At 49.7% G+C, this 26,067-nt stretch overlaps 12 protein-coding genes across 12 annotated transcripts; 7 read left to right on the forward strand and 5 right to left on the reverse strand.

The window, feature by feature from the left end:
• Positions 1–90: 90 nt before the first annotated feature.
• Positions 91–702, forward strand: CABS01_09706 (uncharacterized protein; the record flags this gene model as incomplete). Its single annotated transcript, XM_060543063.1, has 1 exon — positions 91–702. One exon carries the CDS (start codon positions 91–93, stop codon positions 700–702), a length of 612 nt encoding a protein of 203 aa, XP_060399761.1.
• A 1,382-nt stretch (positions 703–2,084) lies between these two features.
• CABS01_09707 (uncharacterized protein) lies at positions 2,085–2,342 on the reverse strand (the record flags this gene model as incomplete). Its single annotated transcript, XM_060543064.1, has 1 exon — positions 2,085–2,342. One exon carries the CDS (start codon positions 2,340–2,342, stop codon positions 2,085–2,087), a length of 258 nt encoding a protein of 85 aa, XP_060399762.1.
• Positions 2,343–4,836: 2,494 nt separating this feature from the next.
• Positions 4,837–5,499, forward strand: CABS01_09708 (uncharacterized protein; the record flags this gene model as incomplete). Its single annotated transcript, XM_060543065.1, has 1 exon — positions 4,837–5,499. The coding sequence occupies one exon, from the start codon at positions 4,837–4,839 to the stop codon at positions 5,497–5,499; it is 663 nt and encodes a 220-aa protein (XP_060399763.1).
• Positions 5,500–8,346: 2,847 nt separating this feature from the next.
• CABS01_09709 (uncharacterized protein) lies at positions 8,347–10,148 on the forward strand (the record flags this gene model as incomplete). Its single annotated transcript, XM_060543066.1, has 2 exons — positions 8,347–9,952; positions 10,054–10,148. 2 exons carry the CDS (start codon positions 8,347–8,349, stop codon positions 10,146–10,148), a joined length of 1,701 nt encoding a protein of 566 aa, XP_060399764.1.
• Positions 10,149–11,187: 1,039 nt separating this feature from the next.
• On the reverse strand, positions 11,188–12,510 carry CABS01_09710 (uncharacterized protein; the record flags this gene model as incomplete). Its single annotated transcript, XM_060543067.1, has 2 exons — positions 11,188–11,277; positions 11,494–12,510. The coding sequence occupies 2 exons, from the start codon at positions 12,508–12,510 to the stop codon at positions 11,188–11,190; spliced, it is 1,107 nt and encodes a 368-aa protein (XP_060399765.1).
• A 985-nt stretch (positions 12,511–13,495) lies between these two features.
• CABS01_09711 (uncharacterized protein) lies at positions 13,496–14,601 on the reverse strand (the record flags this gene model as incomplete). Its single annotated transcript, XM_060543068.1, has 2 exons — positions 13,496–14,383; positions 14,437–14,601. 2 exons carry the CDS (start codon positions 14,599–14,601, stop codon positions 13,496–13,498), a joined length of 1,053 nt encoding a protein of 350 aa, XP_060399766.1.
• Positions 14,602–16,932: 2,331 nt separating this feature from the next.
• CABS01_09712 (uncharacterized protein) lies at positions 16,933–17,428 on the forward strand (the record flags this gene model as incomplete). The annotated part of the gene is made up of 2 exons (XM_060543069.1): positions 16,933–17,246; positions 17,305–17,428. The coding sequence occupies 2 exons, from the start codon at positions 16,933–16,935 to the stop codon at positions 17,426–17,428; spliced, it is 438 nt and encodes a 145-aa protein (XP_060399767.1).
• Positions 16,969–17,232, reverse strand: CABS01_09713 (uncharacterized protein; the record flags this gene model as incomplete). The annotated part of the gene is made up of 1 exon (XM_060543070.1): positions 16,969–17,232. One exon carries the CDS (start codon positions 17,230–17,232, stop codon positions 16,969–16,971), a length of 264 nt encoding a protein of 87 aa, XP_060399768.1.
• Positions 17,429–18,010: 582 nt separating the features above from the next.
• CABS01_09714 (beta-xylosidase) lies at positions 18,011–19,813 on the reverse strand (the record flags this gene model as incomplete). The annotated part of the gene is made up of 1 exon (XM_060543071.1): positions 18,011–19,813. The coding sequence occupies one exon, from the start codon at positions 19,811–19,813 to the stop codon at positions 18,011–18,013; it is 1,803 nt and encodes a 600-aa protein (XP_060399769.1).
• Positions 19,814–21,578: 1,765 nt separating this feature from the next.
• CABS01_09715 (uncharacterized protein) lies at positions 21,579–22,649 on the forward strand (the record flags this gene model as incomplete). The annotated part of the gene is made up of 1 exon (XM_060543072.1): positions 21,579–22,649. The coding sequence occupies one exon, from the start codon at positions 21,579–21,581 to the stop codon at positions 22,647–22,649; it is 1,071 nt and encodes a 356-aa protein (XP_060399770.1).
• A 591-nt stretch (positions 22,650–23,240) lies between these two features.
• Positions 23,241–24,456, forward strand: CABS01_09716 (HD domain-containing protein; the record flags this gene model as incomplete). The annotated part of the gene is made up of 3 exons (XM_060543073.1): positions 23,241–23,568; positions 23,629–23,806; positions 23,880–24,456. Coding segments are annotated over 3 exons (1,083 nt in total), but the record flags the coding sequence as incomplete, so codon positions are not given.
• A 288-nt stretch (positions 24,457–24,744) lies between these two features.
• Positions 24,745–24,939, forward strand: CABS01_09717 (uncharacterized protein; the record flags this gene model as incomplete). The annotated part of the gene is made up of 1 exon (XM_060543074.1): positions 24,745–24,939. The coding sequence occupies one exon, from the start codon at positions 24,745–24,747 to the stop codon at positions 24,937–24,939; it is 195 nt and encodes a 64-aa protein (XP_060399772.1).
• Positions 24,940–26,067: the final 1,128 nt, after the last annotated feature.

Here is a 26,067-nt window from a genome sequence, read left to right on the forward strand (position 1 = left end):
GTTTTGCACATTCAGTCACGTCGGCTTGCCTTCGGGAAAATTCGTCCTGATGAAAACGTTTTTTGGAGCCTAGCTCCTCATGATATATCCATGATTCTAGGTCTCTTCGACAACGTCGAGGCTGCAGTTGTTCAGACTTACGGGGAAAGTCTGTTACGCCCAGGCACCACTATCTTAGACACGGTCAACGCCCATTTCAAGCTCTCTAATAGGGTGAGCGCTGAAGTCCACGTGTCATGGTTGAACCCTCATAAGGAACGAAAGATGACGGTGATCGGAGAGGAAGCAACAGCTGTTTTTGACGATACAGAGCCATGGGAGTCTAAGCTTCGTCTGTTCAAGAACAAGATCGACTGGACGAGCGGTCATCCGGAGGCACCAGACGGCCGAATGGAGGTTGTAGCTCTGGAGAAGCTCGAGCCGCTCGCCATTGAATGCCAGCACTTTCTTAAGTGCGTTGGTACCGGCAAAGTCCCAAAGACTGATTTGGCCGAGGGCATAGCCGTTGGTGGCGTACTCGAAGCAGTTGAAAATCAGTTACGAATGTGGGTATCCCTTCGACAACCGAGTGCCTTGACTGCCGGATTACATCTAGATCCGAAGGCAGAGGTCCTCAATGAAATCCCATGTCCGACATTGCCAGAAAAGATTGTCAAAATCTCCATCATTGATCTCCAGTCTCAGATGCGCCGAATCCAATAGCCCCTTGAACGGAGGATGTCCCAAGTCTTCAATGACATGGGATTCATCATGGGACCCGAGGTGTACGAACTCGAAGAAAGACTATGTGCTTTTATAGGAGCTACGAACGCAGTCACCTGTGCAAGCGGCACCGACGCCTTGACATTGGCAATGTTAGCCCTTGGAGTTGGTCCTGGAGATGCAGTTCTCGTGCCAGCACTAACCTTCATAGCTTCTGTGGAGCCAGTGCTTTTGCTTGGCGCTGTTCCAGTAATCGTGGATGTGTAATCACAGACATTGACCGTCAATCCGGCTCAAGTTGGCGCAGGTGTTGCCGCTGCACGAAAGGCCGGTCTTAGGCCTGTCGGTGTCATTGCTGTGGATTTGTTCGGGACACTCGCAAATTACAACGGTATTCGTTCTGCCATGGCTGAGTTAGAAGACGAGTGTCTATGGATTATCGCTGACGCTGCCCAGAGCTTTGGAACAAGTGTTAACGGGCGAAAGTTGGCACATTGGCCGATATTACGACGACCAGTTTCTTCCCTTCCAAGCCCTTGGGCTGCTACGGAGACGGTGGAGCAGTATTAACTAACAACCCGAAGACTGCTTCTATGCTCCGGTCTTTGCGCCTCCATGGGCGAGACGAGAAGGAGAAATATGACAATGTCCACATAGGAGTCAATAGCCGACTCGACACCATACAGGCAGCGATTCTCCTTTGCAAGCTCGATATCCTAGCTGACGAGATAGCTTTGAGACAAGTGATAGCGTCTCGTTGAACTAGCCTGCTCCTAAACGAAGTCGACAACAATCATGGGTCGAATTCAACTCTCTGTCGGCCGGCCGCTCTGCGACTCGACGGGACCGTCTCGGCGTGGGCAGCTTACACGATTCGAACGACTGACGTGAAACGGTCACATATTCGAGCGCGGCTGCATCAGAACGGCATTGAATCCGTCGTTTACTATCCCATTTCTGTCCATCAGCAGGCCGCCTGTCGGAAGTTTCCGGTCGCGAAAGGTCACTGCCCTGCAGCCGAGAGCGCTTGTCGCGATGTGATCAGTATTCCGATGCATCCATATCTTGAAGCCAGCGAACAAGCGCATATCAATTCTTTGTTGGTGGGAACAACTTGAACGCTATTGCGTTATATGCACTTCATAGTCGAAATTATTCAATATCCCAATACATCACGACATCAGACGAAACAATATGTCCCGACCTCTACGCCCCAAGTGCCCTAAAGATGCTCAGTCTGCATTCATTGTGTTCGCATCTGTGTATGTCACTTTCACCACACTTGGACACACATCCTTCAATTGCCTTTTGCGAGTCAGGTATGTCAAGGCCGCCGCCCCCTTGCTTGCTAACATAATGTTCGCTTATCTTAACTTCTCTGTTCACAAGCTTAATGACAACATTGATGAAGGATTATCTATTGCAATAATGGCTCTGCGGATCAGCAAAGACAAGGCTGTGAGGTCGTCGCTCTCGAGAATCTCCTTGATGGGGTGCTCTACCTGGATGAAGCTGAGGAACCTGCTGCCCATGGCTTCCGGGTGGACCGATGGCTGAATTCGTGTTCGGCCGTCGATGGCAATGTTCAAGACAGATTTCTCGCTCTCGTCCAGCTGGGCCGCATCGAACGGTGCTGCCATTATGCTCCGCCAGATCAAAGCTGAGAGAGCGTTGTTGGTCGATACATGCGATCCGTCTTCTCTCTGAGGCTGCGTGTCCTTCTCTATTCTCTTCAACGATTCTGGGGATAGATAGAGGATTTATCTGATATGGCCATCCGTTGTCTTATTGCAGATGTATCAATTGAGAACCAGCATCTTTAGGTGCAGAATTGTAATGATTGATGCAGGCTTTGGGTTTCACTGATCTCGCTGATACATAAGTATTTGACGTCTCTCCTCCCACCTCCGAAAACGCAAGTCAGTATCCCGAAACTTAAAGCTCAATCGTGCGACCTCAACAGATCCTTGGATTACTGCAAGGAAGCTCACAGGAGCACCTTGTCTTATCCCTGCAATGGTCGCCTAGAACATCATGTTGAATGTCGCCAGTGTTGGTGCACCTACGGATCTGCCACACATTTATTTCGAAGGCTCTTCTCATTGCAAACAAAAATGAGGGCTACCACCAAGGTTGGTGTTTGGGTCTCGTTGGTGACTGGAGGAGCCGAAGTGGTCTTAACCATGTTGGTGGTCAGGAAGATAAAGAGCGGTATGAGAGTCAGAAATTTTGGAATTGACTGGATGGAACGAAAGCTGGCGGCTACCTTGGCAGGAAGAATACTTGAGTAGTTCGAATGAAGGATCCTATCAGGATTACGGTGTAGTAATTGTTTTGGAGAAGATGGGTATGACTCTAGAAACGAGAGATGATTGTGATTACGCTATTTCTTATGCGCTAAAGAGAGGAAGAAGTTAAGCCTCTATAGTTTTTCAATTTTTGTTTTCAGCTCTTATCTAATTGCGATTGGTCGTAAAAAGAGCTGTATAAATCGACGGCCCCAAGCCTTGCTCTGAAAAGAGTTTGTCAGAATCAAGTGAGGTGTCTTAACACACCTGCAGGGATTATAGTTATGGAAGGAATATTGACCTGTACCTAGCATATACAGATTTCCCACACAAGGTACGACAGGCCACAAGTGTCTAGACGTCCCGAATTCAGGTGGATGAATATGACAGACTTATCTCTTAAGTTCTGTTGGCACTGTCCAACCCTGACCTTCCAATGCGATTTGACCATAAGTCAATAAGGGAGAACGTTTCGGCACCGCTTTCAATACTCTGAGATCGTGGAATTCTCGGCAAACAATTGTGGAGATACGTCCTCCTTAGGTTGGGAGTAACCACCAACAGCAATTCGACCTTCCGTTTCTATCTCGAGAGTAGGCCATTGCTCGTTCCGACGGGCCGTTGTAACGACCATTATGTCCTAGCTCGCGAGACCTTCGGAGCCTCCTTTATCATACTCAGCAGAGAAGATAGTTCGGTTAGCTTTGCACGAATGTGATTTGCGAGGCTATGTCTCGCGATAACAGGCACCGAGTGGATACAAGTTTGGTCTGCCAACTTAGAACCCATCAACTTGACACATCGACGCCAAATGAAGAATCTTTCAATACGAGAGAATATTTGGGGTTCAAATGCCAGTCCTATTAAGCAGATACGATCCAAATGGCCAAGTAATGGAACAGAATTTCCCGGTCTCCTCCGCACCTGAATTCAAGGAAACAAAAATACGGAAGCTGGACTCAGCGTCTGTCCTCTTGTATTTCCTGATTTCAGCGATGATCTAGGTGCAAGCACTCCAGCCTCCCACCGGCACAGACTTCCTGGCCGTTTTTCATACTACCCATACTCTCACCACTGGCATTAAGCAGCAGCCAGTTTCGGCTGCCCGCCTTCTCGCATCATTTGATACTCCATGATACTGGCACTCGCAGTGACACCAGCCGTACTTTATAAACTTGGGAAGAGGGGGACACTCATCACCTACTGTCAGTAGCGTAGCACTCTGGGCTCCCACATTCTGTCTGTTGAATTTTGAACACTCGGTACAAGGGGTGGATATGGAAGACAGTCAGGACCAAACAAGCGGCCTTTCCACTCAAAAACTACACCTAGCGGTCCTTTTGGGCTTCTACTACTTCGTCCTCTTTCCTTCTCCATACGCAGAAGTCACAGACGCGATATTGGCCCTTACTACCAAAAGTCCGATCGCATGCTGACGTATATACCGTCGCAACTAAATTGAAGCTGAGAATGAATGGATGAGGTAGTGAATAGACTATGACCTTCGTAGAATATCGCCGGATCCTATCCTTTCGGCTTTTGCGGCGCTCTCTCACTCTATGCAGAAATCAAGAGAGTGTGTTGAAGCCACACATTGAGACAGGCCTACAAAAAGTCTCTTCCAACAACCAATCCATGTACGGCTGACCAGTCAAGACTCGCGAGACCAAGTCACCTATGACCAAAACTCCAATATGGTCATCACGTCACTGCCTTACTAAGACAAAGGACGCATATGAAAGTGCAACATCGGCATATTTTCTCCCTCGATACATTCGCAACTGCATTTCCGGAAACCCCCAACGAAAAAACATTTTTTTGGACTGCGTCACCACCCCTGCTCAACATGGCAACTCTAGCTGATTATTCGGTTGACCCCTCAACTAACCCGGCTTCTTGGCCGACCCCGCATCAAACTGTCGAGCAGGCAAATATTAGGGAAGTTAATGTTGACTTCATTCACACAAACACGATCGGCGACTCGGACTTTCACAACCTACGCATCGGCGCCGAAGGACACGTTCCTCTCTTGCGGCAGGTGAATAGGCACGCGACTCGTGGTCTTTATCAACTGATCAGCCTCAATATTACGGAGTACTCGTGCGTGGTGCTTGTGTCGACGGTGAAGACGCGGAACGAACTATCGGAAGAGGGCTTTCCAAGGGACAACCAAGACCCTCAGCTTGAAGCAGCGCCGGAATCAATTCCAATCACCACTCCAGTGCTCTACCATGTCAACCTGTCGACCCATTCCGACCCGATTAGATGGCCGAACGAGACCACAGGGTACATCGACATTAGCAAGGTTGACATAATCTACGTTAACGTGAACGGCGATTCGGACTTCCACATGCTACGCACTGGAACCAATGAACACGTTCACCATGTCGTCACTCAGGTGACTAAACACCTGGTTCGTGGTATCTACCATTTAATCAGTCTTAATGCGACGGAGCACTCGTGCGTGGTGGTCATATCAACAAGAAAGAAGAGAAGTGAACTACCATAAAGAGGCTTCCCGTGGGACAACAGAATTGGCCCTCAGCCTGGAGTTGGGTCGGAATAATATGTTTCGTTGTGTGTATGGATCTGAAACAGTCTCGACATGGCATATGTTGGAAGTCTGCTTTGCAACACAAATCGGCTGCATACCTAGTTAAGTACTCAAGAGAAAGCAATCAACATTCGCATCACAATCCTGAACCAAAATCTATACTGATTGGCCCCTTTGTTGAGTTTTTGTTGATTCTTGACGGGTCCTTGATTCAGCAGTCATATTATTTTGAGTAAGTAGGTCATCTCCCAGCGCTACCCGTAACGCTGCGCGGTACTGCCCCTTACTCGAAAGAATCAAGCCACTTTCTGCATAGGTGGCTCCTACTTCATTCCTTGCTTTGTAATAAGTCGCACTAGACATCTTCACGATCATCTCCAGGATCGAAAAATTACAAGTCTGAACTTATTATCCTTAATCAAAAGGGCCAACTTCATGTTCTCTTTGGTTCGTTTCGATGACGCGGGCTGCTCCCCAAGTTCCCAACGCACCCGATGGGAAATTATGAATTTAATGTTAGTAGGGTCTCCGGTAGATAACATTAGTTTGCCCGATCTTAGCAACCATGCATGGAATATTTTCTTTGCTTACTTTATGGTAGGTGGTAAAGAGAGTGACGTTCCTCAGCAGGTCCGTCTTTTACCCCCTATCATCAAGCCGCTTTAAACCATTTTGGACCAGGTCGAGGCCTCAGTCTCTAATGATTCCCAATCAGAAAACTTGATCGATGTCCTTTTGCAGATTAACTGGTTGAGAAGCTAGATGGTCAATCCATAGGAAAACCTCCCATCACCCCGGCTGCCAGTCCGCATTCACGGAATCGGCTGCTCTCTACACATTGGCTTCATACGTAGGTATGCTTGCTCAGTAAATTTGGGTTATGGAAATTTTCCGTGCACGTTTTTAGGGCGGTGGTTTAACTATGAACATTCCACTACTGAAGTATGCCATCGAGGCACTTATGCATTGCGAGGGTCGTTGGGAAGTCGAGCGCCACGAGCCCCTTTCGACTTGCGGTGCGGGATGTGAGACGGCGTAGAGGTTTTTGAAGTAGACAATTCCAGGCTTACCAAAGAGAACACACTTCCCAGGATTGGAGCAGGAACCACACATAGTCTTTCGATTCTAGTATACATCCAAACCCCCAGATGCTCTTCCTTTGAGACTGGAGTGTGCGTGCCACATACCTTAGCCCTCGGGGAAGCCTACCTAAGTGGTGGAATGAATATTTGGTGGCGTTTACCAAGGCTGGGCAAACTATGTTTTGTCTTGGCCTTCGGCCTAAGTCGACCGAGGTGTGCCTTAACCTGACAAATGGAACCCGAGGGATTCCTCGTCATCTCCAACTTGCGTAAGTACCTCGGTTTAGTGTCTACATCCGACTAACAATGAGGACCTTTGTGAGAGCAGAATCAAGTGTCACAGCTGCTTCGGTGCTGTCACGCATGTAGAGGACACAGATAATGCTGAATCGGCTGTGTCCGAGTAAGGTACCTAATGAAATGACAAAGTGTCACGGTCTGCTCAGACCATATGCCAGCGTGCGGATGACAGGTTGCAGTCACCGTCAGAAAAAGCGGGGAATGAACCAGAACTTCGGATCGGAAGTGTCACCTCCACCCCCCGCGTTACCCCAGCAAAAGTCCCTAGGCGGAGGGCGCATCAGGCCAATAGAGTCGCATAGCAGTAACAGTTCAGTCAGTCGTTGCCCGCCCTTTGTTGCGCAACATTGACTTGAATTTCACTTCGTGTTTAACCGAACCAGCACAGGCTTGATTGAAGACGCCGCATGCAGAATATGTCGCTACTTTGCCAAATATACAACTCCTTCGGGGGTTTCTGCAATGATACCGGGCTATCAGGCAGCGACAGACGTGGGCTAATCCATATCAAGTGAGTGAGTCCGATATGAAATTGCAGCTGCGGCGCAAGCGGCTTGGGAGCCAAGGGAGCCAAGAAGCCAAGACAACCTGGGCAGTGCGCTGGGCAGGCCCGACAGAGAGAAAACAGAGTTGGATTCGCTGAATCTCAAGACGAACCGACATCAAATGACTTTGGGTATGTACCCTCACGATTCGCAGCAGAGCTCATGTATGAATAGTACTACCGACCTAGGATTCAGAGTTCCCTACACAAAGACGTCGCTCGGGACAGTACGATGCTTGAACCGCTTTTCGTGAACTACAACGTCTGCACTCTGATCCTTTTGGTAAGCTGCTGCATGCAGTCGAGACATGGGCGTCATTGTACAATCAGCTTTTGGGTTGCAGTGCATTAAGCATGCAGCGGTTCGTCCAGACACGCGCAAGCTGCACCACACCGTATTGAAGACAGACTGGAACGAGAGGTCAAGACCCTGGCGAATTCTCCTGGGTCAATGAGGCACCTGATCCACCGGCTCAAAGGAGCTCCTCCTCTAGCCATTTTTTCATGGCCTCGGTCGAAAGATACCCCAGGATATTGTGCTCTTTCCCCGCTTCGTTTACGCATTCCCCAAAGAGACGGTTGTGAACCCCATGGGGATCGTGTGGGGAAATTGAGTTCACGCAATCCAGACTCGGGGTTGAACTTGCGCGAATGACCCCAGCATTGGGAACAGGTGGTTGGAGGACACGCCTTGGCATCTTGGCAACCAGGGGAGCCGGTCCGGACAATGGTATTCATACCTGCAAATACGCAAGTGCTTATCTTCCCCGTGTTCCGCTCCTCTGTTTCCCAGCAAGCTTCCTGCCTTCCCTACCAATATCACCTTCTGCTGTCATCGTTACAGAAATCCCCAGCATAGACAAGTAGAGTGTCAAGATGGCCGACAACGAAAAGGGACTGCCTGAGACTTTGGCTAAGGCCCGGTCCGGGTCCGTCGATCATGCAGAATACGGCACATACACTCCCGATATTGCTCTGATCCAAGCTGCCGCGGCCGCCAGCGAAGAAGAGACGAGGCTGCCCCGCAAGGAGCTCATATCACGATATCTGCCAGCTGCCATTTACAGCATGCTCCTGAGTATGGCCCTGATCATGGAGGGCATGGACGTTGGTCTCGTCAACAACTTCTTTGGACAAAAGGCGTATTTGAGGAGGTTCGGTTGGCCAGATGCCAATGGCAAGCAACACATCCCGACATCATGGCAGGCTGCCATCGGCAATGGCAACAATTTGGGAAGCATCATCGGACTGCTTCTGAACGGCTGGCTTCAGTCTCGCTATGGCTCCCGACGAGTCTACATGGGTGCCATGGCACTCATGGGCGGGACAATCTTTTCACTGTTCTTCGCAGTTAACGTCCAAATGCTTTTCGCCGCCAACATCTTGTGCGGCATTCCCTGGGGTATCTTTCAGACCCTGACTACTGCATACGCTGCCGAGATTTGCCCTGCTGCTATGCGAGGATACCTCACCGCATGGGTTTCCATGTGTTGGGGATGTGGCTCCTTCCTTGCCGCCGGTGTTCTCCGTGGTTCACTGGGACTTCAGGGAGACTTGGCATGGAAGATCCCTTACGCTCTCCAATGGGTTTGGGTGGTGCCTCTATTCACTGTTGGCTTTTTTGCCCCGGAAAGCCCATGGTACCTCGTTCGCCGTGGTCGCATTGAAGAAGCCGAAAAGTCGCTACGCCGTCTTGCACGCAAGAACTTCTATACTGAGCAGACCATGGCTCAAACATTGGCTCTCATGAGACACACTAACGAAATGGAAAAGATCGAGTCAGCTGGCGCCAGTTACCGCGACTGTTTCCATGGAACCAACTTGCGCCGCACAGGCATCGTGGCCATGGCCTGGCTTATTCAGATTCTCAATGGCCAGGCCATCTGCGCCTACGCTACCATCTTCTTGCAATCAGCCGGTATGCCAGAAGTCCGAGCATTTGACTTCAGCATGGGTATCCAGTCAGGCAATATTGTGGGCACCGCCATTGCCATTTCCCTAATGGGCAAAGTCGGGCGTCGCGTCTTCTTCTTCTGGGGTTCCTCAATCATCGGTCTCCTCATGCTCGTCATTGGCATCCTAGGCTTCATTCCAGGGAAGACCAATGTTGCTCTGGCTGTGGCTGTCGTCATGATCATTGTTAACCTGACGTTCAAACTGTCGCTGGGCCCGACAACATACACCATTGTGGGCGAAATGTCCTCCAGTCGTGTGCGTGCTCAGACCATCGTTCTCGGACGCGCTATCTACGTCGTGGGCCAAATTGTCGTACAGCAGCTCAACCCTCGCATGCTCAACTCCAGCAGTGACTCTTGGAATTGGGGTGCGAAGACTGGCTTGTTCTACTTCGGACTTTGCTGCATTTGGGCTGTGCTGATCTTCTTCTTCCTCCCTGAGACGAAGAACCGCACATTCGCAGAGCTGGACTACTTGTTCCAGAAGAGGACTCCGGCTCGCCAATTCGCGACCACACCCGTTGATTGTAGGTCAAACTTTTCTCATATTTTCATTTCACTTAGACTTCAAAATTCTCCCTTCATGGCTTGCCTACAGTTGCACCTGCTAACGCATCTCATCGTAAAGTATTCGAGTTGACCGGAGGCGATACCAGCGCCAAGAAGCTCGACGATGATGACCTCAACAGGAACGTTGGTGAGCTGCACGTGAAGGGAATCTAGATCATGATTCACGAGGATGCTATATGTCACTCATGTATATTGATAAGATGGATCCGTAGTGGACTATTGAATAAATAACCCTAATTTGATGCAACACCATTCGATTATTCGCACATCTCTTAAGGATTGCCGTCACGTTGGCTAGGCCGTGAGCAATTTTATTGTATCCATCTTTTTCCTTCTAGGCAATGCATCCATAGTCGCCGATTTATCACATTGGTTCAACATAATAGCGGCCAGCGACGGTTCACCCTGCAAACGTCTACCCACGTTGAGCTCCGTAACGTCTTTGCATCCGCATCCTGGTGCCTCCAAACCTCACACAAAACTTCACTCGACACACAATAGCCTTTCCATCCTGACTTAGTGTAGGCTCTGTTTAGCCAAGAGCTGAACTGCGCCCTCCTCTCTGGTTTCGTCGCTTCCGCACCAGCAATGAAAGCTGGCCAAGCTGTGCCTGGCCCGAGCAACTCATTTCGACTCAAAGCATTATCAAATCCTTCCAACGCCTCCATCACCTCATCGACACTTTCTTGAAGCAGCATAGGATTGATGTTCCGGATCCTGCGATAGAAAAAAATCATCAAGGCCGGGCATAACGCCCGCACCATATGTACGTGAGGCTTCTCGGTATTCAAATCTTGTTCGTACTGTCCGTGGTATCTTGCTTTGAAGGCACACACAGCTTCTTCTAGATAGGACGCCTTTGGTTGTAGTGCTGCCATCTTGATGGCGTCAAGTTGGCTTTCATTTGGCGCAAGATGGTCCATAACATTAGCTAGTCGTGTAATCTGGGACACAAGTCTCAGCCAGGTTTCAGGCACTCCGTATATCTGCATATACATGTCTTCCTGATCCTGTACTGAAGTTGCTAGATGTATGTCTTTGTTGGTATCCGTCATGTCATCATTGATGATATTGTGGAAAGTGGTGTCGGGATGAAGCTGGAGTGGTTCCAAGTGGAGGAAGTTATCCAGGGTAATTTCTGGGTAAACCTTTCTCAGTTGCTCTGCACTTGAAATAGCTGGCCTGAACGACGCTATTCCAGCTTGAGACTGATCGTGCGCAGGAACATGGTCTTGAGCAGTGACCCAACCATCGTTGATGCCAATTGGATCGAGTACTGGCGCTTCATCGTGGAAAGTTTTAGTGCTTTCCGAGACTATCCTCATCCAGGCGTAAATGTTGTGTAACAGTCGTGCTCGACGTGATAGCTTTGACTTTCGCAACCCGCGAGTACGGATTAGCCTCTCCATTTCTACAAGATATCGACATGTATCTTGTTCGTTACCAGATAATAACTAAACGGAGTTAGCAGAAGATCGAATAAATAGAGAACACTTACGGCGGTTGCAAGAATAGCTGCGGCGGCCATCAGTTGTTCTTTGTACTTGGCTTTCTTTGGGGCGACAGACTCCTCCTCCAAGCTGAGCTTCAGGTGGAACTTGGCACAATCATATGTCCTCTCAGATAGACGTTTCCAGTACCCTTCGTGTTTCTTCATCTCTGGAAAGCTCTTTGAATTGAGTGAAAGATGGAACGCGGATACCGCGATGAGGGCATAAAGGTTCGACAAGTTGGCGTGTCGAATACCATGACTGGGTAGTTTAAGAATAGTAAGCTGGCTCAGTGTGACGATGGCAGAAGGAAAATTCAAAATCCTCCATGCAGACTTCTCGTTGATCGGTAGCGAGCCCATTTGGTTTATAACTTCATCGTAAAAGTGTTTCAATAGGATCGGAGCATCCGCAACTAGATCATCGTCCAGCTCTGGGAAGGCACTAGGCCGTACACTGCTGAACCCTCGAGTTTCCGTCATCTGCTGGTTGATCGTTTCACCGATTGTCCAATCGTCTAGGATAGTGTGTGGTCCATGGTTGGAACATGAAACTTCGTCAATGGAGTAGCCCGGAAGGGGAGAATAGTTCACTTCGGCATTCCAGGTGAACAAGTCCCCCCATTGAAGGACTTCTAGAGAACTCGAGAGAAGCTCGTCAAGAGCATCAGACACGGTGAGATCATTCAGAATGAGACCGCAGCTTCCGGCGACATCGGCCGTTGCGAAATCAGTGGCTTGCATAGACCTGCCCAGGTTCGATGGTGAGACGGTGCCTTCCGGAAGAGACAGGTTGTCGCATTTGTCGACAGCGCGTTCCTCCACCACTGGGATACTTGTCTTCGCACCTAAACCGACTTCGGACGCTCCGTCTGGAACTTGATATACTCCGTGAAACACATTGAAAGGACCAATGGCAATTTCCGTTTCCTCCCTAGATTCCACTGATTTGGACTCGTTCTCGATTTTGGAAATGGCTTCGTTGACTGTAGAAGGCAAGCTCTCAACGAGAGAAGTACTCATCATCTTTCTCAAATCATCTGTTCTCCTTCCTAGTCAGCTTCAAAATATCCATGTTGAGGTCATAGAGGCCCTCAGACTCACCAGAATATAGGTGACGCCGAGAATACTGTGTATCTTCGTTTGCAGGATGAACCGCCGTGCTTAAGTCATCTGGACCGTTTACTAGAACCCAGCGGAGGACCGCTTTAAAATCGCACTTCAAGCCTGAGATGCAACATCGTTTACACCTTGGTGTGGCCTGGTCGCATTTCAGGTGACGTTTCCTGCATGTCTTGCATCCTTCAAAAGAATGTGTGCTCCTGGACCTTGACGTGTGCATGATGCAACCAATAGGTACTATATGAACCAGGCAATGCCGTCGACCTCTCAAGGACGGACCGCGAGCGGCTGTTCGTTGGAAAGCAAATAGCAAAGGTTGGAACGGCAATAAGGAAATGTTAATTTGTCGATATCCTCCGGCGTTTATAGGGCACACACGGGCAGCATGGATTCCGGGGCATTGGGTTATCTATTTTATACCTTATGTCACCGGCTAATAGGTCCGTAACATGCCTAATATCAGCAAGCTTCCGCGGGAGCGACTGGCAACAAGGACGATGCTTTTCGTTAGTTGCTGCCCCAATCGCAATTGCACTGCTGGTCAAGATAATAAGATTGATCGATGAAATGCGAGAGACGATCGTGGACCATTGTGATCATTTTCTCATTTCGTACAAAATCGGGACTAACGTTCAGCTACTTTACCTATGAGATTTTGACAATCTTGATTATACAGTAGTTACATGGAACAAGAGGACATAGGCCAGATTGTTTGTAACTCTCCCGTAGGGTCTAGGCTAAAGTGGAAAGTGACCCCGAAGCTATCGCTGGATTGGGTTAAACCAGCTCCACACACCCGAGAGGGCCGCATCCTTGAGATCTCGACAGCTTTGCTCTGTTTCCCAAGCAGAGCCTATAATCGTCCAAACAACCATTGCTGCGATATGAGCTAGCCAAATAGCTTCGCAATTCTCCTGTTATTCCACTCCCATGAAGTAACATCATCATAATGGCATGGGGTAGCTTCGGTGACAAACTCCTTGATGGGAAGCAGGGATGCAAGGCGATTCGGCTTGACGAAATACGCAATGGAGTATCGTTCGGGGATCTCAATATTGTCGCCAGCTTTAATTGCCGGTGGATACGTGACACGATGGCAAGCAGCACGGAATGTGTCATTAGTCAGGCGTTGAAGAGAGTCGCCAATGTTGAGGATGATGTCGGTGGGTGCCAAGGATTCCACGCTCCGGAATACGCCAGGTTCGTTCTGGTCCTCCACTTGAAGACCTCCCACGGAGTCTTGAAACAGCATGGTGATCGTTCCAAAGTCGGTGTGCTCGGCAATGCGCGTCGCTGTACCGTCCGCAAGCTCCATGGCGGGAATCGCCGGATAATGAAGAAGACGAAACTCGTTCTCCGCACGATTATGAAGTGCCCTGAGGTAGTCTTCCGAAACACCGAGAGCAATCGCAAGAGCGGACAGAAGATGCAATTCGGTTTTGTACGCCTTCTCATAGAAGTATTCCATGAACTTTCGGAATCCAGGAAGGCTCTCTTCAGGTACCCAAAGATTGTCTACAAGATCGTCGTGCGAACTGCCCATGTCCAGAGTCTCCTTAGCAACTATGTTAGTCAATTGAGCATATGGCGTCTCCTGTCTGGCAGTATGGATTACCTTTATATCGCGAGTCTTGCCTGGCCCTAAGCCCTTCTCGTAGCCACTGATATTTGCAACATTCTCTTGACCAACAAAGCTATATCCTCTGTTCGGATTGGCTTGAGGCGGGTGCTTGGCTTTCATCTTTTCCTCATGGGGCAAAGCAAAGAATTTTCGACTCTATTGTGACGGTCAGCCTTCATGTCATCTACTCCATAATACTTCGAGCCTACCATATCAAATAGTTTGTGTATGTCCTCTGCTGGTATACCGTGATTTTGAATCTTGACGCCGCCTCGCGACTTGAGCAACCGAAGTAGCTCGTTGCAAAACTGTCGTTTCTGCTCCTCTGTTCCAAAGAACAGAGACATGTCGAGTGTAGCACCTTTGTCGTCCATGATTGATAGTATACGCTAGGCTTGGGATACACGCCAGTATTGAGAAGTTCGGGCTGGCTTGGAGGCTGATCTAGTCTGACCGATTTGGATGAGGTGAAAGGAAATAAGTTCGACTGGGAACGTCGAGCTATTATATACTGTTTCTCTGTACACATTATCGAGGTGATATCTGGATCTTCATAGCCATGTTTTCTATTTCGTTAAGTAAAGCCGAGTCAAATGCCCACACAAGGGGCTACCTTATGTCAGAGTCGCAGGTCAGTATCTGAATTCACCCATACTTTAGGTGAAATATGGGCAAATATCCTACAAAACAGCTTTGCGATCTTGTTAGATTGCAGCCGGAATTCGCCTATCAGTTTTGGGCGTGAATCAACAAGCGCAAGAGAAGCCGATGTTGGACTACCTTAATTGTCGGAAACAGCGTTGTGGTCGTTCACTTTCAATCCCTTTGGGATACCTCAGTAAAGTGGGCCGGAGCAGACCTAGCTAGGTGGGCAGGAGAACCCGGGCCCCGCAGGCCAGCCAGGTCCGATAAGGCGTAAAAAGCGGCAAGTGTGCCCGACATGGAATTCATCTTCCCCCAATCTCGATGTTCTGTGCCATGTGCGACTTTAGTCCCTTCCCGTGAGGGCTATGTTCAAGTCTGTGTTGTGCCTGTCCGATAAGCTACGGTACGCCCCCATTCGCCCTCCGCACGTTCACAACAGCAACATCCACAGTGGGTTGCTGCCATAAGCAGCAAAAGCATCTCCATGTGCAATTAAAGGTCGTGAACAATACGCATTGCTCCGAGATCAGAACAGCAACTTGATCAGGTCTATATAATGATGATAGTATCTCGCTACAACCAGAGACAATTCAATCCTATTCGCAGACTAGCGTCCTAGGCCATTTCATTTGCGAATGAGAAATGAGGGAGCAACTTCGGAAAGATATTGGTGAAGAATCACAGAGATAGGTTTCGTTCAAGGTTTATCGGAATTTACGCTCTCCAAGTATGGTCCAGTTCTCTAAGAGTATTGCCGGGCTTCAAATCTGAAGCTAGCTGCTTATTTTACTTGACGCATCAAAAGTATAACTACTCTCGGAAATATATACTCAAAATTGGAGACAGAAAACCCAGCTTTTCTCCTTGGCTAGGACCATAAATTCGGATGTGTTCCCTAATTAGGAACTATCATGTTAATTGAACCAGCCTTAGAGATAACTACACGATGAATGCAATGGCCTGAAATGTTTCGTGTATTTGCATGATTGATAGGCGTGAGCTAAGCGTGGCATGATCTGAAAGGATTCGCTCGGTTACATCATCCAGTGATTGTCGCAAGCCAAGCAGTCGTGTACGATGACTTATTTGTCTTACCTGCAAGATCCTCGATTTGAAGCATTCCTAGTCATCACCAACGATGTTACGTAGCGTGTATATGCTCATTTTGCAGTTAGTGTGACTCTGCCTTGCCAGATTTATCGAAGCTGCATTTCGTTGAGGTGGTCCTGAGTAAGCAACAGCAGTTTGTGGCCCAGTTGATGCAACCAGACTAGGTAAGTCCAGAACCGGGGATAGGGCTCGTATTCGCAATGCTTCGTTGCCCGATCTTCGATAATCCATCTCATGGAGATGTGGAAGCTTGAAATTTTGTTTCGACTACTTTCTTTTGTGACCTGATGTTTACAAATATGACATGGCGTGGTTGCGTAAAACACCGTAACAGCTAGAGAGACTTGGAGTCTAGTACCTTGGGGTTTGAGATCTGAAATTGTAGCTACGGGTCGTCAGCGTCGCTTAGCTATGACAAGCCTTCACGCGTCTTCTGTTTGGCTCGTCTCACATAGGATCCTGAATATTTCGGGTGTTCCGGAGTGCTCATACTATTAACAGATTTGTGAAGTGTGGCGGAAACCCCAATACGAGGCGGCACATCGCAATGGAAGTCCGCTTCCTGCGTTCTCCCTTGGTGTGCAGATTCACTATCACTGGTCTTGTGATGCGTGCTTGTGGCTACGAGGAGGCTCGGAATGTAACATCTCGTAAAACGAGGCCCGCAATTGCATGTCTTTGATCGCAGATTCGGTCACTGCAGTTGAGGGTCTCTACCCTTGTGATGTCTCCCTTTTAAGAGCATAATGATCCACGACTAGGCTGATGAAGTGTTCGGAGGGAATATTTAATGACTCGATTTCCCCGTCACTCAACTCATCCTAAACATCACACCATTGTCATTCATTACTTCCGCAACTTCCCACAATTTATTCGAAGCTCTGTAGGTGTAATCCTAGTTCAAACGACATTACTTAGCGCGAAAGCTACTAACACGGAGATAGGACACAATGCGCTTCGCAACTCTTACGCTCATCGCTCTCGCGTCAGTCGCTGTGGCTACCCCGGCTCCCCAGGCTGGTTTCCCTCCGGTGGAGGATGTCTTGATCCTCGACTTCTCTACCCGACACCAGCCCGATGGAGCGGTAGACAGCGTCGGCCTTCACATCACCGCTCATGATGCCGATAATCTCTATTGCGGGCTTACCGGGGAGGTTCTTCTTGGAGAAAAATATGCTTGCGGCAGTAGCAAATACAGCTTTGCCCTTGTAAAGGGGGTCTATGACACCTGGGGTGTTCGCATTTATCATCGCTGGGGTGTTGCGTAAGTTTCCCTGGTTCATTTCATCTTCTTCTATATCATCCACTGACTTGGAGTTCAGAAGCGGCGCCTCTGGCTACAGAGATGTCCCCACGTACTGCCACGCGGGTCCTTTGGGCTCTACGGTCTGCACCAGCCAGGGGCCTGTCAGCCTGTATATTGATGCTGTGCCCAAAGATTGGTAAAAAAGGAACAAGTCTGTCTGAGGATCTCAGATTGTTTGTTGAGAGAGATTTCACGCGATTTCTTCAAATCACAGATCCATCATGAGCCCTCACTTGGGTTATGACGATTGACGAGACACCGGACACTGCTCCCGCCCGGTCTTCCCGATATCGCAATGCATCAAATGACTGAGAGTATTTATCTTGAATCCTATAGTTACTCAGTTTATAAAAATTCGGGACAAACCGTTTCAGCAAGGAGTGCCTCCCCCAGTACACATTGGGAGTATGGATTTCGACCCGCACCTAGAGACGTCACTCACAATATCAGGTACCTTATCAGATATGTCTTAGTCATTGAGATTGCATGAGGTTTTACATCTTTCAAGGGCGAAGAGCAAAAGCAAATCATTCGTCATTATCTTTGGAAAATTATGCCAATAATCTCTCTGATTGCCTTCGTCATTTTTGAACGGCTGTAAGGTGCTTCGAAATTTGACGATCAAATACTAGGTAGCTCGAAGTTACGGAGGCCTCAGGCCTCCTCCTCGATGAATGCTGCTTTGCGTTCTTCATCTTTCGATTCATGTATGATGTTGCTTTTCACGACTGCTTCAGAAAACGCCGCTGCGTTGTTTTGCATCTGATCTCCTTGCTTTCAACTGTCGCCCAGTTACCGTCGACACTCAGTCGTTGATATGCCAGCTCCCTCCCTGACGTGGTGTTGAAGTTTAGAACGTACCCACCATCTCGCTGTCTTGAGGGTTCAATGGAGGTTGCCTGAACGGCACCAGGAAGAGAAACTACTCTGTTTGTTCCCTCCATAAGATCAAATGAGGCCCCAGCTTTTGACATGACGCGAACGTCAAACCGGGCACCGGGGCTTCGGTCTCTGGAGCAACTAACTTGGAAGCTGATCGGGTATGTGTCTTTGGGGAGGGCTTGGTCAAGCGGTGTTAGACTCATGCTAATTGCATCGTCAGAGCCAATGAAGATTGCCGAATCATTGAGGCTCATGCGTGTGGTGAAGATAGAGCGGTCCCTCGTTGTGTCATTACGTGCATGATGCACATAGAAAAGCTCTGTACCATCCAAACTTTTCCTGGTGACATCTTGCGCGCCAAATTTGATTCTGATGTCTGGAGGAGGTGATGCCACGATACTTCCGTGGCCAGTTGAGTAGATAGGGAACTCTCCGTCGGGTTTTTGGGAAAGAACAGGGTTCTTGGACGATTTTTTGAACGGCCCTAGCGGTGATTCTGCCGTCGCAAACCCAACACCGTAATTGGAAGCTTCGTAATTGTTCGCACTATACGTCAGCATATAAACCGACTTGTCGTCACTGCCGTTTCGTGTGATAACCGTGCTACCTTCCGACCAGCGGCGGTTCTTCTTCGTGCCATTGAACTTGACATAATCATCCACGTGGTAATTCTCCCAATCTTGTGGATCAGCGCCGTAAGAGATAACTGTCTTCCAACCGTCTTTGCGGGGAGGATCTCCAATCTCGCCAGTGCCGTTGTAGGAGGTGATGTTCGACGGCAATTCGGGAGCATTGTTCGCGTTTAGGTTTATTTGAGAAGACGCGATCTCAGGCATGGTTCGTGCAAACGGGTCATCCCACCATTTCCGGTCCAGCTCAACCACAATGATGTTGGATTCTTCGATATATTTGCCCAGAGTACTGTCCCAATTCCAATTTCGGTAGGCATTGCGTGAGGTGTACAAGTAAATTCGGCCGTCATTATCGAAGAAAATGTTGGGATCTATGGTAGGTATGTATGTGCCCTTTGGCGCAGCTTCACCTTTGGCCAGACTTTCTGGCGGCAGCATTTGCTGATCATCCATGACCAGGTTAATGTCGTGATAATCCGGATCATAGGGGTAGTAGCCGATTGGCTCTGATCGAATCTCGTTGAAAGGCCCTGTAGGCGAGCGGGAGACGGCGATTCCTAGCTTGGAAGGCTCTTCGAACTTGGAATATCGAAAATGGTCTTTGGCAAGGTCTTCCCGTAAACGACCAGCGAAAATGAAAAAGTACCATCCGGTTTTCTCGTTGTAGTAGGTTTCAGGGGCCCAGTACCAATCTCGGGCCCAGCAAGCTTGACCACCATCAATCTGTTTCATCTGATCATCGTAACAAGCTTTTAAGACGCCTCCAGGATGTTTGCTCCATGTCGAAAGGTCAGGGCTAATGTAAATTGCAAAGTGGTATCCTTCATCAGCCCCCTCGGTGGAATACGCATAGTACTGGCCCTTTTCAGAGTCGTAAAAGACGTGAGGGTCCGCGGCTGCATGGCGAGCTGAGTTGTAGAACTTGGGGCTTTGGTCATCTCCCTTGTCTGAGTCGGCGATGACGGCAAGTGGTAGCAGCGATGCCACAAGTAGAGCAGCAATGCGCCGCATATCGAGAAGAGGGTTCGGAGCTTTGAGCCAGTGGAATCTTCGTACAACAATCGACTGAGAAGATGGGCATGTTTCCAGGAGATTATAGCCATCCTCTTATACCGCTCTCCCTCGACGCTCTGCTCGCCCCTCTTTCGAATGCGACATGCGACGAGTGCATCTTAAAAGCCCGAGCAACAGGTTACGGCAATCCTTCATCCCATCGGAAGAGTGAACCCCTTGTCCATTGTGTTGTAAACAAGGCGCGAGCCTCCCAAAGATCCACAATTCCCCCTCACATTGGTTGGTGCTTTCAGTTGGGTGCGTCATCCCTCGCCCTGGGGTACACTACTTTTCTGGGTTGGTTCCTCCGGGACGAGGTAAATGGAGGGATGGGGTAGTATTGAAGTACTGTGAGCACTAGCGAGGGGGACTCCAATTGTATGTACAGTCTAATTTACTCTCGATAACAGAGTAAGCTTTCCAAGCTTGGCAATGTCATTTGAAGGCATCGGCCTAAACTTTGTCCCTTAATATGTCGTCCACGAGCTGGAACTGAGAAGCCAGCAAATCTAAACCTTGCCTAACAACTTCGGATGTTATCGAGCCGAACCGTTCGAGGAGATCAGAGGACTTTGGGAGAGAGAAAGTATGGGCGCATCCTGGGACGCGCGATGCATACAAGGCCCAAGGAAGTGTATCATTGACAGCACTACCATGTCACTCGAGTCACAAAGCATTCGGTCATGACGGGCACTGATGGGGATTTTAGTGTCGATCTCATGACAGGACCCAGGCCGGGTGATCTCTCCCCGTTGGAGCGCTTCCCGTTGACCCCGCATCCTAAGTAACTTCTCCGCCCACAGTTGGTTCAAATGCTGCTTAAGGTACCTCGTTGAAGGCTCTGGTGCTTGTCTTGATACTCGTAAGATTTGCACGGCCCGCGATTGGAACATGCTTCCCTTCTATTCTTGCCAGACTCTTCTCGGTAGTCGCTTTAGTCTTAACTTCCCTATTCGCAGTATCACGTCTTGTGAGGTTTTCATCCTGAAACTAAAACTATTCATTCTCAACATATTGAGCTGGAAAGAGCCACAACATCCATCATGTCTACCTATTCTTGCCCTCTAACACGGGAATCAGCCATTTGTGAATACAACTTGCCAAAACGGCGCTGGGTAAATTTGAGGGGCCAAAAGGAGCTGCGGCGTTGGTGTCCGAAGTTATTGAAGCCGCCGACTTCCGTCGTGACGAATTCAGGTAGAGCATTTGGTAGATGAATCGACGCAGGTAATTGGGTCTTCATCACGAGTCACGACCGATTTCGGCCTTGTCATAAGTCCTCCCCCGCGATGGGCCAGGGAATGCGGGGTTCAGCCATCCCACGCTTAGGTCCGCTATGCGGGGGATGGGGCCCAGCTGATTTTCGTACCAGCACCTGTCCGCACGCCTGAAATCATTCTCGGCGCCCACGCATGATATCTTTGCCGTATGCCAGGAGTTGGAAATTCAGCTGGACTTATATCCGACGCAGGGTAAACGCAGTTCCGCTCTTGTGTCAAGCCGGATATTCAATGTCGCGGACTCTGATATATAGAGACTGAGGTTTGCTCCATTTCAGCGTACAATTAGGGTGGAGCAAGGCTCCTGCGTCCGGTCATTGAGTGAATTCTGACTCGAAGCACTACCCAAGTCTCCGTCCTTGCCCACTTGACTTCGCATCGTGCGCATTTCATACTTGCGAGTAGGATATTCGAAGTCCTTACCAATCACCAGTTGTCCAGACATGACGAGCCACCAAGGCATAATCTCTTTTGCCATTATCGGCACCGGTCTGATTGGTCCGAGACATGCTAGGACAGTCGTTCAGAGCCCCGATGCAGAGCTTGTTGCAGTGGTCGATCCCGCGCCCGCTGGGGCTCAACTAGCAGCTGAGTTGAATGTAGCACACTTCACATCAGTCAGCGACCTTTTGCAATCGGAACATGTGCCTCAAGCTGCAATCGTTTGCACCCCAAACCACACGCACGTCGCCGTTTCGAAACAGCTTTCCTCGGGAGGCGTCCATGTGCTCGTCGAAAAGCCCATCAGCTCTGATATCCCGAGTGGCACCGAGCTACTGAGTCATCTCCAAACCACTGAGGTCAAGACACTCGTGGGCCATCATCGACGTTTCAATCCCTACATCATCAGTACAAAAAAGGTACTCGATTCGGGAGCTCTAGGCAAGATCATTGCCATTAACGGACTCTGGACCACCTACAAGCCGGGCGATTACTTCGAGGCTCCCACCGAATGGAGGCAGGGAAAGGATGGAGGAGTTGTCTTGATCAATGCAATCCACGAAATCGACCTGCTTCATCATCTCTTCGGGCCGATTACAAGAGTCCATGCGGAAAAAACGACTTCGCAGAGAGGTCATGAAGCCGAAGAAGGTGCGGCGCTCACGATTCGATTCAAATCAGGCGTTGTCGGGACATTCCTTATCTCAGACAACGTGCCATCACCCTACAACTTTGAGGCGGGAACAGGCGAGAACCCTCTTATCCCCAAGACGGGACAGAACTTTTACCAGATATTTGGCTCCGAGGGATCACTCAGCGTACCTGACTTGTCGATATGGTCATACAAGGGCACGAATAAGTCGTGGCATTCGGAGATGGCGAGAGAGAAGCTGGCGGTAGAAGATGGGGTTCCGTTTGAGCTGCAGCTTGCGCATTTCTGTCGTGTAATCCATGGCAAAGAGTCAGCTAGCTGCTCGCCGCAGGCAGGTCTTGGTGCACTGATTGTTTGCCAAGCAATCAAGGATGCATTGGAAGCAAACAGTACGATTGATATTCCGGACTATGATCTGTAGGTGAATTTGTAGTTTGAGTAGCTTGGGAGAAACAGGTAATCCAGTACAGCTTGAATAACAGTGACGGTCGCCCACACGAAGTGCATGGCTAGCATTCGACCAGGGTAAAGCATGATGCCGAAGCAGTGGTTTTGCGCATATTGAAGATGTCGTGCATCATTTATGTTTGTCTTTCTGGAAACTTGAGATGGGAAGCCAGTCAAGGAAGGATCGCAAATGGCGGGCCGCTGAATGGTTGCAGAATGTGGGTGGGGCCGGGCTCCATGGAAGGGCAGGTGGACGGATTGGCTCCTTTCCATTTCGGTCGGGGCCGCCAGCCGTCTGTCAGGTTGTGAGTGCGAAAGAGCCGATAAGGCAGGCGGCGGCCGGTTGCTTGCAGTCGTACCTACAAGTAAGGTAAGGTAGGTAGGTAGCTAGTTGCCTGTGACGGTGGTGACATCAAAGCTGGGATGTCCCTTCCTTGGAAGACGAAAGACAAGCAAACTCAGGCAGGAACGGAGAGGCCCCTTTCTGCGCTTTAGCCATCTGTTTTTTTCTCTGTTTCCCTCCGTTGCGCTTTCCCAACTTTTGCATTCCATTTCCTGATATCAGTCAGACCTGTTCCTTCGGTCTCTCTTCGCTTCTTGTCCTTTCACGCCAGTACCAGTCATCTTGCATTGGGCTCAGTCCGTCACTTTAGCGCCAGCAACGGACCCCGCGATAATTGCCTTGCTTCGTCCACCAACTCTCTCCCTGCACTCTGCGTGTTTTGCCCCGCTCCAGGAGAAAGCTATTCTGTCGCAATCGTCCTCCGCGAAACGAGAACAGACATACAATAGAGCTCCTTTCACATCTCCGAGCGATTTCACAATCATGTCTTCCGCAGCTCCCCACAGCAACAAAAGTGCCTCCAGCACCAATGGCGAGGTGGACATCAAGAGTAGGTTCACTGGGCCTACGCGGCTGTCCTCTTGCCATCCTTTGCTGACCCTTTGCGTAGATTTGGGTCACGTCGAAACCCCCAAAGTTGAAGGAACATGGACCGTCGAGAAGGCTCTTGAAATTTCTCCAGGCACTGCAGGACCTGCGGACGCCGGCTCACCGCTCCCTTACTTCCATCTGATTGAGCGCCTCAAGACAACCAAGCGGGAGGGTTGGCGCCGTTTTGGCATCGCGAGGTTGGTACCCCACGTCGCAAATCATCGCAAGGTATACAGATGTCGATGTTCGCTAACGCAAGGGCCTTGACAGAGGAGAATCTATCGCTGACCACATGTACCGCATGTCCCTTTTATCAATGCTCGCCCCGCCTGCCCTTGCGCCCCGTCTCGATCTCGCGCGATGCATGAAGATGTGCCTGATACACGACATGGCCGAGTCTCTGGTTGGAGACATCACACCCGTCGATGGCGTGGCGAAGCCCGAGAAGAACAGACGTGAGGCGGAGACGATGGACTTTATTACCAAGAACCTTCTTGGCAGTGTCTACGGCGGTATCCCAGGTGCCGAGATTCGCGAGATCTGGCAAGAGTACGAGGACTCCCAGACCCTCAACAGCCACTACGTACACGATCTGGACAAGATGGAGCTGCTTCTCCAGATGATGGAGTATGAGAAGCGCGGCCAGGGCAAGCTTGACTTGGGCGAATTCGCATACGTCGCGACCAAGTTCACATTACCCGAGACCAAGGAATGGGCGGACGCTCTGCTCAAGGAGCGCGAACATTTCTGGGGCACTCAGCAGCACGTCCACGGCGAGGATGGTATCGAAGGCGGCGTCCAGGAAGACCGGCGACAGCAGCAAGATGATTACTACGAGCGCAAATGATGCACGCGCCGAATAGATGATTGATGAGCGCTATGCACAGTGGTTCCGTACTTAAGTACAGATACGTGGGACTGTGAAACCTGCCAGCGGTGTTGGCCACCCTGAACCTAGACGCCATTACGTTGCGAAGGTCAGACTCTGAAATCGCGGAGGGAAAATCGAGTTACGGGTCCTGGCACAAGTTGCTTGCATTACATGGTGTTGCATGTAGCATATGATAGATAATACCTAGATCTTAGAGAAAAGCTAGGCCAACGATGATGATTTTATCAATATGAATTAAGGAGTATGCGCGTCACGCGTGAGGTTCCCGGGTGTGAGTACTTCCCGATACCGACGGCAGGCCCTGGGTCACCGCCCCGTTGTGCTGCCCCTCTGTTTACATTCTTGCTGAGCCACGCGCTTGGACCTTCAGATGATCAACCACCCCAGCAACCGATGGCGCCTTCCTTCTTTGAGACAGCTACAAGTCCTTTCGCTTAACAAAAAAAAAAAAAAAAAAGAGGCTGGCTTTTTTTCCCTCCCCTGGGATTTTCCGGGGGAAAGGTACAGTGCAGGGAACCTTGAAGGAGCCGTCGCGAGACCCTGAGAAATATTAATTTTAATGTCAGCTTGACACTGACAGACGTGCATCACCGGGTGGTGCGGAAAGGCAAAGCGAACGGAACAAGATGACACGATATGCAGCTATACTGTTAGGCTCACTGTATTAAGAAAGAAAAAACGGGTGCACCTCGATAAACCCCCTTGCCCAACATCCTTCCTTGCCAACCTCCCATCCCTCTTCGCCTCGTCTGAGTTTTAGTGTCGACTTTTGATTCAGGGACTGGCGGCGGATACGCATACATTCAGGCCGATACTCCGTACAATTATTGTGTTGTCGGTGTGCCTTCCCTTCATCGCGTCTTCTTTTCTTTTTACCATCTGCATCGATCGACGTTGGTTTTCATTCCGATACTGAGTATCCGTACCTAAGTACAGGCGAACCATTTCTACCTCATACAGCACATCTCCAGACTCTCGGTACCTACCTATTCCCTTAGTACCTTTCTTTCCCTTGCGTTCTTCCAAAGAAGCGCATGACAAACTCGACGTCACCCTGAGCGCCATCACTTTTTCTCAGGGTCTAGACCAACCAACCGACACACGCTCGACATCCAATCAAGACACTCATCATCAACGGCTGTTGCCGGCACTCGAAGCTCTCCCCAACTCCAGGACCGAGCTTGTTGGTTGCCCATAGCTGTTCCTTGCTACTTTCCAGGTCACCCAACCTATTTCGCCCCAGGGACCCCCCCAAAAACCAACTTGACCGCGCCGCTCTTCTCCAACCCGACCACAGCTGCCTGCCGACACATCAACGCATAGGCCGAGTAAGCACGCGCGCATTGTCAACACGGGAATCCTTCTTCGCTTCATCTTCGAGCGCTTCCTTCCCCCATCTGACAGCGCTCGCCTGCTGCCAGCCATCGCACGGCCTGTTGCACGACGAACAACCAACGAGCCAGCGCACCACGACTCGTCTTCTGCACACCACCCGACACCCGAGACTCAGGCCTGGGATTTAGCTTCCGGATCGATCATGAGCTTTCGTTTAGGCTTTGCGACATT

Source organism: Colletotrichum abscissum (assembly GCF_030869225.1).
Source record: "Colletotrichum abscissum strain IMI 504890 chromosome Unknown Scaffold_24.1, whole genome shotgun sequence".
In the NCBI taxonomy this organism is placed as follows: domain Eukaryota; kingdom Fungi; phylum Ascomycota; class Sordariomycetes; order Glomerellales; family Glomerellaceae; genus Colletotrichum; species Colletotrichum abscissum.